This window comes from Balearica regulorum, chromosome 10 (genome assembly GCF_011004875.1).
Source record: "Balearica regulorum gibbericeps isolate bBalReg1 chromosome 10, bBalReg1.pri, whole genome shotgun sequence".
NCBI classification, from domain to species: Eukaryota; Metazoa; Chordata; class Aves; order Gruiformes; family Gruidae; genus Balearica; species Balearica regulorum.
Window position 1 is genome coordinate 17,566,750 of NC_046193.1, and position 11,349 is coordinate 17,578,098.

At 51.9% G+C, this 11,349-nt stretch overlaps 1 protein-coding gene across 1 annotated transcript in view; it reads right to left on the reverse strand.

Annotated features, from left to right (window-relative positions):
- The window catches only part of LRIG1 (leucine rich repeats and immunoglobulin like domains 1), a 94,856-nt gene extending 84,903 nt beyond the window's left edge, over positions 1 to 9,953 (reverse strand). Inside the window, 3 exon segments of the mRNA XM_075762380.1 lie at positions 9,316 to 9,686; positions 9,689 to 9,814; positions 9,816 to 9,953. Of these exon segments, the coding sequence (XP_075618495.1) occupies positions 9,316 to 9,686; positions 9,689 to 9,814; positions 9,816 to 9,953 (635 nt within the window).
- Between the last annotated feature and the right edge of the window lie 1,396 nt (positions 9,954 to 11,349).

The window sequence follows — 11,349 nt, forward strand, 5'->3', positions numbered from 1 at the left end:
AGCAAAGGAAAAGTGGAAAGTATTATGACACCTTTCAAAATAAAACATCATATGGTTTGTTTAAATCTTCTAAAACAGGACAAGTCCCCCATTTTGCCAAAACAAATTAAATACAAGCGTGGATATGACTCTGTCCCCTGGTTCAGAAGACAACAAAGGTTTATGGTGAGTTAAAGGGACAACCAGAGCAGGGGATGTTCTCCTGGCTCACCAGCATGGTCAGACCACAGGCAGCAAAGGGCAAGCACCAGCCAACCGCCCTGTGTCAGCACTACTTGGCATTTCTGCACTGGCCATGCCATCACCAGACAGGTATGGGAGGGATAAAGGGTGGGGAGCATCCAGGTGCCACCAAGATCATAAAAAGGTACCTTCTCACCCTTTGCAAATGACAGAGGTCACTGCTGACATTGGGTACACACATATCCCTGCCATACTCTCCATCCCACACATCCCCTCATGCTGCAAAGGCTGGTGAGAAAGGAGACAACCCCATGACTCCATGCACCCTCAAGCTGAAAGCAACCACCTTGTGCTGGGGAACAGCCAGGTTGCCTGCTCGTGGACCGGGCTGCTGCAGTAACAGCCCACACTGCCCAGACGCGGATAATAAAAAATAACTGGAGGTTATTTTTTTAGGTCTATGCTAAAGAAAAGCTACTGGTGCTTTTTCACAGCTCTCAAACCTGGGTGGACTGCAGCTGGCTAAGCACTGCTGGGACAGAGTTGCAGCAAAGCAAGCAAAGGCTGCTTGGGGCTGCTCCCCAGGCACTGGGGGAAGGAGAGGCACCACTGTTTGGACAACTGGAACACATTTAAGGGTGATTTTTCACGGGGCCTCCAGCCAAGCAGTTTCCTATGATAGCTGTTTTATTACCCATGATACAATACACAGAGCAGCAGCTCCCCCATCCACAAGGTCTCACACCACCCTTACAGAGACATCACCCACAGCAAGCCCCACCAGTGGGACACCTACGCACTTGGGACACCTCCAGCATCACACCCTTAAAACACAACCAGAAGACAACGCCCAGTGAACCTGCTATCTCCATCTGAGTATCTTCCACCAAGCCCTGGGCACATCCAGTTCAACACCTCCAACCCTGGCACCCATCTGTGCTGGCGATCAAACAGCACTAGCCGAGCACTGCCACACACTGCGAGCACCAGCCCGCTGGCCAGCCATCACTTTTTAGAAGTATTTTCTAGATGATAGATAACATAGAAAATCTGTGTTTATACTGGCACTCAGCAGGCTAAAACAGACTTTAAGTGCAGTTATAAAACAGCCTGGTCTACACCAGCTAGGCAAAATGCATTTGGAACTTGCAGGGCAGTCCTTGGAAAGAGGCTCGTTAGCACTGGTGTTGATGGTAAACTCTCCAGGGTAGAGGAACACTCACAGCACTGAAAGACAACCAGGTCCCATCCTGGCAGGTGCCCATCCCAAAAGCGCAGGCTTTGGGCAACCAGGGAGAGGCATGTGGGTGGTGAGGGTGTATCCATGTCCCGATGTGTGGGAAGTGGCACAGCCCTGACTTTGCATTTTGCATCTTGTTTCTTTCTCACACCTGAGAGTTTGTCCTGCCTTTCTGCAGCGAGCAAACACCTACTATCTGGAGGAGGTAGTCTAAGTATCTTAAGATTTCACAGCTGGATTTCCACTGAACCCAATGGATGCAATTTCTAATTTGAAAGGATTAATCTAAAAAAATAGGTCCCTTCAAAGGAAAACATTTGTGATACACAACCTCTACTCCCTTATACAGGCTACAAGAAATGCATTTAGATTGCACCTCTGCAGATTTCCAAAATTAATGGGATTGTCCCAGGGGGTCCAAAAAAGACAAAGGAAAATTCACACAAGTTACTGCCTAATTATAAGCAGCAATACCTATGCCCTCCCTCCCCCCAAAAAACACAGCAAGTTCTCTTGCACACAAAACTTTAGCTCCAGAACAAAGCTTTAGGCAGCTAATGCATTTTTAAATGCAACTTGTGTGTGACACTGGAGTATATATAAGTCTGTAGCTCTGTGTAAAGCTGTTCAATTGTAAAGGGCCTCTGATACTTTTCCTGCTGAAATCCATGCAAAGCCACTGCAGAAAACTACAAAACTGCCACGACAAGTGCAAATAACCAATCATCCTGCCTGCACATCCAGCATGGTTAACATTCATAAAAACTAGGCAGACAGCTACAGTTTGAGATGTGTCCTTCAGTTCTTACTCAAACTGAAAACCCAATCACGCAGAAGTGAACCATGCTCCTGGAATTGGATGCGACACGTCATCAGGTCTTGAGTGGTGCCCCCAAAAATAACAGGGCCTCCTTCTAGACTTCTCCAAAATTATATAGCTGCGGCTTGAGAGACAGCGTGCTGAAAATATAATGAGGGAGCATAACATATGACATATGTTGTGGTCCTGCTATGAAGCTAGAAGAGGCCGAGGTTGAAGGACTCCTGCTGCAGTGCAGGACTTGGTTAACTATTAATGGATGACTCAGCTACAATAATAATACGTATTTCATGTTCTGTGCTAGCACAACAGCATCCTGGTCCTTGACTCGGGTCCCTACGCACAGCAGAAAAAAATACTTCTTAGCACATCATTTAATAGCTGGACACACCAGGAAATAGGAAAGATGACTTATTCACCCCTTTGTTTCTTCCTGCAGCCTCACGCTCTGCTCCTTCCTTCGTGTGCCACTGAAAACCAGCAAGGGACCTCAGAGGAGAGCTACCAGCAGGCACCCAACCTCCCAGGCTTGTATGAAAACCACAACCCGGACAAGGGGCTATGTTTATTCACTGTTACTCACCAGAGCCATGCTCTATGCTAAATCACTCCCCCTTGCCCTGAACGAGGTGCTAATTCCTGCCCAGCCCTTGTCCCCCAGAGCTGATGAACCTGGAGCCTGGATTTTCCACAGATGGCTCTTCCCAGCAGCATTAGCCTAAATTATCTCTACTCCATTCATCCACATGACCCCATCCAGCTCCACATTGCAAAACAAGGGAGTCACACTTGACAATTAGGTTAGCAGCACAAAATGATTGTGTTAAAAGCTGATGAGCTGAGCTAACTCAATCTGAGGTGTCTCATGGGGCAGACAACAAGATCAATTAAAAGCCCTGCAGCCCTAATTGAGAGTTTCTGGGTGCAGCTGACATACAAGTCAGGGACAATACACAAGTTCTCATCAGAGCTGGCTACCAAGAAGTGATAGCCATCAGCCAGTTTTGAAGCCACTCGGATTTCAAGACAAAACTTTAACCCCTCTTCAAGAGATCAAAGAAGCCAGAGGCAGGCATTGCTTGGGCATGGCAAGGGCCACTCTTGGCTGCCCCGCAGAGCTGGTGGGAGCCGCACACACGCATCGATGAACCCAGGAGCGTGCACACACACCTCCGGCACTGGGGGAGTACCTCAGCACGAGGCCACCTTGAACCCTTCCAGCACACTCCGCTAAAGCCGCACACCGGGGAGCGTCCTGCAGCACCCCGGGACTTCCCTGCACCAGGTGGGGCTCACACAGGCTAAAGCCCCATCTCAGCAAAGCACTTCTGCCTCTGCCTAAACGCCGGTCAGAGACAAGACTCCAGCACCAGCTTAACCTTAAGCAGGGAAGTGAAATGTCACCCATGCTCAAGGAAGCATTTAAGTATCTGAAGTGCTTTGTTGAAGTGTCTGAGCTCCCAAACATATCAGTTTTCCACCTCTAGCCTCTTGATGCCAGCAAGCAAAGGAGAAAGGCAATAAACCTCACATTTGCTCCTTCATCCCTTGAACTCCAAGCAGGAACTCCCGCAAGGCTCAGCCACCCCCAAACCTTACATCCCCCAAATTGCAGAGCAGTTTGCACAAGCAAAGAAGAAAATATTAAGCTGTATCTAACACATAATAATGGTCGATTTTCCTAGAGAACAATTGATAGTGTGTTCACTTTTTCGGCTGCCTACTGAGATGCTGGTTCCCCTGCCCTGGGAATTTTCCCTTCACAGCTCCTCCTCCCCCAGCTCCCAGACCATCCATTCTCCCCTTTTCAAACTGCACCCATTGTAAGTGGCACTGAATATTAACACAGCCCATTGAGCACTTACTCCTTTTGTATGGGACCCCTGCGTTTCAAATTGCAGTCACTGCAGAGAGGAAAAGCCTCGAAGTGATTAAATGCCATGAAGTTTCTCAGAAGGAGAGAGGAATATGCAGAGGAGGCTGAGGGGGTCCAAGAGCCTTTCACCTGCAGCCAGGGCCTTCTGCAAGAGCCAGAAACACTTCTTGGTGGGGATATTTCATCCCATTCAGGCTTCATTATGAATCTCACATGCACTTCTAATCTTAGTCTGATTGAGATAATTTCTTCCCCAGCTATGACTCGGGGATTAAGATGAGAAGATCAGACAGCAGTTGCAAAGGGCTTGCTGTTAACTGCTGTTCTCCAGTAAGCACCAATAAATACCACAGCATTGTGAGGGTGGTCAGCAAATCCACTGACACATGTTCACAGGAAGGGTGGATTTATTTGCAAGAGCGGGTATTTATTTGCACATACGCAGCAGGCCCGGAGAGGCACTGCTTTGCAAGGAGAGGCTTTGCTGTTACCCCACCGGGATCAAGCTCCAGAGCAACAACTGCAAGCCTGCAGGGTGCAAAGCCATCCTGCAGCCCTGGGGCTGGAGACCTTCCCCAAGCAAGGCCACTCCTGAGGATGGTCCAGAAAGCACCAAACCCAAGCACTCATAACATGCTGAGCACAATTTCTTTTACAAGCACTACCAGCTCCCAGCGCTGTCCCACTTGAGCAGGAAACATTCCCCCAGACCACCACCCAAGAAGGACGTGCTGGCTTTGCAGAATTTCTTTGGTTTTCCACTCCCTTTCCTCAGAAGGAGGGAGGGAGACCAGCAACCTGCACTGATCTGCATCCCCCCTCTCCCAACCATACTTCCAAGCCCAGCAGCCCCCCGGGCAGCCAGCACACGGTGAGGGTTCTGCAGCTGCACAGGGCCAGGCGCCACAAGCCCAGGGTGACGATTACTTAATCTTTGTTCCATTATTTCAGCAGGGCTGGAAGTGGGACATGCAGGGGAGGAACTGCCAGCAGCACTCCCCACTCCCGGCACTGTCAGCAAGAGAGTTTCCCCCCACCCACCCACCTTCTCTTCCAGCATCTGCAGAGGAGCACAAGTTACTCCAGAGCCCAAGAGCAACCGATGTCCACCTCCAGAGAGCACTGTGCACACAGGCAGTGGCACAGCAAGTCTTCTGCTGAGTCCCACTCCGCTCTACCAAGTAAGCAAAGAAGCTACCCTAACACGTGAAAGCAGAGCAACAAGACCTGGCACATTAAAACCCCACTTTAGCAAGAAATTTAAGTTAATAGGTAGTTTTGAGCACAAACGTTCAGTTTTGTTACCTTCAACGAAATCCACTGACAGGCACCCACAGGATTTTCAAAAGCATCCAGATGCTTTGCCCAACTCTCTCCAGAGAGCAGCAGCACGGCACAAACAGCCATTATCCGTGCAGCTGGTGCCTCGGGGCAACTTCTGCCTATAGCCAAACCCCAGAGCCTCCTTGGGAAACCAAGAGCAGCTCCTACCCCAGCTCTCCACCTTTTCCCAGACACACCAAGCACACATTGACCCAGAGGCAGAAGGGTCTGTACGCAGATGTCCAGTATCCCAAAACCTTCCCCTAGTCATTTGGGTCAAAAAACCACACATTTGTTTAAAATAAAATCTTTCATTCCTCCAGACCATACCAGCAATGAATCAGCTATCCAATTGCACTTCCACAGCTCCAAAGCCACCTCACCATTAAACTTTGTACCCAAAATATTATTGCTCTACCACTAAAAAAATCCCCTCATACAGGATGCCTAGAAGAAATCTTTCTTCCACCACTCCTCAAAAATTAAGATGCATGGAAAGACAGAAACAGAGGACACAGGGGACGTGCCATGTCACCAACGCTGCTGGAGCCCTGCACTTCGCTTTCTGGGCACAAAGCATTTTGTACTTATGTGGCATAAACTTTAGGGCCAAGCTTATTACACTCTAATGTAAAAACAAACTTCAGACTCGGACAACAAAAAGACAAAAGCATCTCCAGCAGCTTCGAAGTGAGACACTGCAAAGGAGTCCTACACAGCAACCGCTCCGCAGTTTGGTTTTCCTGGCATCCCCCCACAGACCAGGGACTTTTCTCAGCTGCAGAGCTCACAGCAGCTGGGGGCTGCAGCTCCTGCGAGGACAGCGTGGGTCACACCAGAGTGTGCAACGTGCCCTACGCAGGGCTGCTCCACCAGCAAGTCCTGCACACTTATATAACTGGCACACAGCGTTGAGCTGCCTGTTGCTTTTAAGAAGAAAAAAAAAACACCAAAACCAAACAACCATCTGTGCCACACTGCATTAACTGTGAGCAACTGCAGTGCACCAGCCCTTCTGCGATCAGTTTTGCCTTCTGAAAGCTAGGGAGAAAAATTACAACTCCAAGCTCCACTGCCAACAGAGAAATAACAATAGTTTCAAAAGATCCCAATGCTTTTCCTCAGTACTGATAGTCCTATTGACAAAATACGCGGCACGATTAAGTCTGTTCCAGAAATCTCTCCAGTGTGCGGAGCCACATTTCCAACCCTACAAACAAAAGCTTTATCTCCAACACACTGAAAACTGACTCCAGGCACTGCTTCAGCTTTGCGGCACTCATTAGGAATAAAAGATAAACTACTAAGGAGGGATTTTTCAATAGCACTTTAACAAAGTTAAAGCACAGCCAGCACGAGTCACTGAAAACAGGATTTATCTCGTCTCCTATTAGCGATCCAACATGCTGAAGCTTATCACCTCGGGGAAGCGGACACCTTTGGTGGGAGACGCAGCCTGCCCAGAAGTGATGGAGACAAGGGATGCACAACTCCGGCATCGCCTGTCTCGCTCCAGTTTATGGCCGGGGGACCCGCACCCTCAGACTGTGCTCCTACATCAGCCCAGGGCTGCTGCAAGCCTTCACATTTGCCTTCTGCTTTTTTAAAAGGGCATGTAAAAAGAAAACCCCCAAAAACCCCAAACAGACAAAAAGCAAGGGAGATAGTTGCACAGTGAGCTTTTCTCCAGCACATAGTGCTTTCAGAGAGGACATTAAGCAACTAAAAAAATTAGTTAGCAATTCTCTGCACCAGAAGTTTGCATTTAAGACCCTACCAAGCATGAAAAAGTGTTCTTTGCCTTTGCATTCCTAAACTGAAACAAGCGATTTAAGTGATTTTAAGTGATCCGAAACAATATTACTTTAAAACCAAAAATATTTGCAATAGCTTAAATGTCTGCTTTTTATATTATTTATGGAGAACAAAAAACCCCTTGATTTTGCATTGTCAGATACGAAAGTCATCACAAACTTCCACTTCAGCTGATTTTTTGTTAGTTTAGAATTTACAAAATGACAAACCATATTCTAAGTGGTTAAAAGATCAACAGGCCACAGGTCCTTAGCAGTAGATTTATACATGCTATTACTTCAGCAATAAAATTTAAACTGAACTCAAGACACTCAAAAATCTGTTCCTTATGAACAAGACACTCCTGGGTATTAGCACTCCCAAAAAACCCGTAACAATAAATTTGTTCAGACTGGGCTATTAATGGATTTCTCTGCGTGAATGAAGATACACTGCCCTATTTTAAGAGGCATATGGGGATGGTGGAATTATGCTGAGAAGACTAAAATCTTACTCTGAAAGGTGCCCATGGCTGGAGGAAGGATCCTTCCGAGCACACAGCAACAGGTGAATGGGATGAGTCAAGGTTTTAATGCAGAGGCCACACATTCCTCTCAGTATGACACCTGACAATTTGATGTAAAACAAGGCATTTCTACAGCCAAAAGTGAATAATACCAGGAGAACCTGACAAACCTCTAATAATTCTTCTTAATAAGGAGCTGGACGATCTCCAGCAAAACTTCAGTGACCGTTCTTTCTCCTGGCAGAGCTGAGGAGTATCTATTACAACCAGGGGTTTTATAGATTCAGTAATCTATAAATCTGTTCAAACAGCAGACAGACCCAGCAACAGCAGCACTGAGGCACTTTTCCCTCTCCCTTTCTGGATCCTTTTTCCCCCAAGGTTAGCTAAGAAGTTGAGGACACTTATTTTTACAAGTTTATGAGCACACATACGCACACTCGGTCCTCCTGCACTGTCAAATGACTTGAGCTGTCAAAGCCGAGCACACTTTCTCCCCCAAACCTCCCGTGCTTCACATGTCCCATGTTCTATTTCAAATCTTATCAGGTCAGAACAGCAGCTGCACTCAGCGGTTACACAACCAGAGCAGACCCGCTGTACTTCATGGGAAATATTGCAACCATGCTGTCCTGCGCTTGGGCATGTACCTGAACACTTTAAAACACTCTTCTAGGGAAAAAAAGAGCCACAGCACTGTATGAACCACCAGATGCTGGTCTATAAGCTCAGCTGCCATCCAGGACACACGATATACCACAGGTTAATAACTCTGATAGACGGGCCAAAAGAACCGAGCGAATAGCTGCCAGCCACACAGCTTTTATTAGAAACCACCACCTGGTTCTTCTTGAAACACCCCAACAGCACCACAAGCCCCCAGGACTCTGGTTCAACCCGGGCTCGCTGCCTCGCCGGCTTTCGCACCTTAACAGCTGGCAGGTCCGGAGCGCGGCCCCAGTGCCAGGGTCCATATTTGGGCACCTGGGTGCAGGGTGCGATACTGGGCAGGGCGCAGGGCTGGGGCGCGCCCCGGTTTGGGGCAGCAGGCCGGGCTGGGATGGATGTCCTAATAAGGATTCGGGAGCCCGAGCTGGCCGTTATCTCCAGCAGATCCCATCATTAGGGACCAACCCCACGCCCGGCTCCTTCTCCCTCCAGGACACCCGTACAGAGGAGGGGAGCCAGCCCCGCGAGGGACCGGGCGGACAGGGACCCCGAGCTCCCCTCGCCCGGGACCAGCATCGCACCCGCCGCCTCCTCATCGCGGGTGGGAGCCAGAGGAGACACCGGATCGCGAGAGAAGTTTCGCGCTGCGCGGCTCAGCGCCTGCAAGGCGGCAGAGGTCACTTTGCTTTAAAAAGAAGCAATAAATCTCACTTTCGGGGTTCTTTTCATTTTCGTTTCTTTCGGTTGTTTTCTAAGCCCCTCGGTGCACCCAGCTGCCCAAACCCCCGCTTCGCCCCCAGCCCCTTTCCCTCCCCCCCCCCCCCCCGGTCCCGCCCGCTGCTCGCCCCCTCCCCGGCGCGGCGGAGCCCCCGCCCGGTACTCACACGTGCCGCGGCCAGCGGGGCAGGTCCCGGGGCACGGCGGGCAGCGCCAGCCCGCCGCAGCTCAGCAGCTCCCCGCCACAGGCGCAGCCGGTGGGGCAGCCGGCGGCGGCCGAGCCCAGCAGCCCCAGCAGCAGCAGCGCCGCCGCCCCGCCGCCCGCCCGTGACGGCACCGCCATTTTGTATCCGGCACCGGAGAAGGTCCGAGGCGGGAGGAGGCGGCAGGAGCGGCCCCGGCGCGGAGCGCAGCGGTAACGCCGCGAACCCCCGCGAGCCTTCAGCGCCGCTCCGCCGCCCGCAGCATCGCCTCGGCCGCCGGCGGCGCGGCCCTGCGGGGCGGTCACGGCACCGGCATCCACCCGCCGGCGGGCGGGCAGGCAGGCACCGCCGGGCGGGTCGGGTCCGCGTCCCCGCCGCGGGAAGCGCCTCCTCCTCCTCCTTCACGCCGCACGGCTCCGACCCGGCGGCCGCTGGAGCTCCCCCTCCTCGGTGCGCTCCCTCGAGGCTGAGGGTGACTGAGGACCGCCGCTCCTCTGCCGCCGGCCCCGCCGCTCCCCGCCCGGCCCGAGCGCCGCTCGCCGCGGACCCACGTTGGCGACACCGCAACATGTAGCCGCGCCGCCCCCCGCGTGCCCGCCCATTGGCTGGCGGGCGTCCTCCGGCGGGCCCGCGCGCGCCGCCATTGGCCGAGAGGCCCCCCAGCGCGGGGCCGCGGCGCCCCATTGATGCCGACGGCCCGTCAATCAGGAGCCCCGGGGCCCGCCCTCCTTTCCCACTCCAGGTGTGAACGCGGGCGGCTACCGCCCCCCCGCGCTGCCGCTCTTAAAGGGGCCGCCCTCCCCTTCGCGCCGCGCTGCGTGGGGATCTCCCTCCCGTGGCTGTGGACAATCTGCTGCAAGACCAGGGTCTGGCGGCACCCCCACACCCCGATGTGCCCTTCCCCGGACGCCACAGAGAGGCTGCGGGGCCACGCTCCCAAGGGACACGCATGTCGTGCCACGGGTCAGTCACAGGAGTGGGTTAATTATTCACGCGTGTTGCTGACCAAACCCAAGCGGCTGTTCCGCTTCCCAAATTTACCCCTGTTTTTGAAAGCCCAGCACACACCAGATGCAAGGGAGCACACAGTCCAAAGCGGGTTGAAGCATGACTCATTAGATAGCTTCAGAGAGATCATTGCCGGCAGAATTAATCTTACAGCGTCAATATACTCCAAAGACTGAATTTAGAGGCTGCTCTTGAGCTTAGCGAAGAGCATCCAACTGCCTTTGGTCAGGTTGGAATTGGCCCACACAGCAGCTCCTGGTGGGCTCAGTGCCCCCACCGCGGGTGGGAACGCGGTTTAACCCCTCGCGTCAGCCCAGCCTTGCGCCAGGGGTGACGTGGGGAGAAGGGGGCATAGAAACACCTATCACGGCTGATCCTGCTTCCAACCTGCTGCTGCAGATTCCTTCCCCGTGCCAGAGCAGAGCTGCAGTTGTGCCTTTTTGTAGCAGGACAGGGCATTGCACCGCTGGATGCTTTAATCACGCTGCTCATCTTTCAAAAGTCGGGTATCTCCTCATATAAAATAGCATGCACGAGGGGAACTGCATTCAGGTGGGTTCAGAGTGGTACCCAAGGTGTACAAACATGCTGTCTCTGATAGCAGCAAACCTAGATTGGCGTCATCTAGAGAAAAGTTCGGGTCAGCTGAATCAGAACCCAGGTGCGATGTTGAATTTGCTGGTAAGCCCAACCAAGCAAGTCAAGTTTGGCCCACAGGTTCCCCACAGGCTGCAAAAGCCCCGTGTCAAAGCCTGAAGTCTCATCCCTATGCAGGACGTGGAGTTTTGGCAGCCCCCCGAGTCTCGCGAGGAGTGTGAAGTCACATCTGTTCTCCATACCCACGTGTGGGAACCTGCAGCACGGAGAAGCGCCACGTTGAAGCATCATCACCAACTGACAGAAGAGGAATGGAGACGACAGGCCAGCCTTTAGAGTCATGAAGAGTTTGGGCTTCTTAAGGCTGGACTTCAAAATTCCTGCTTGTGGTCC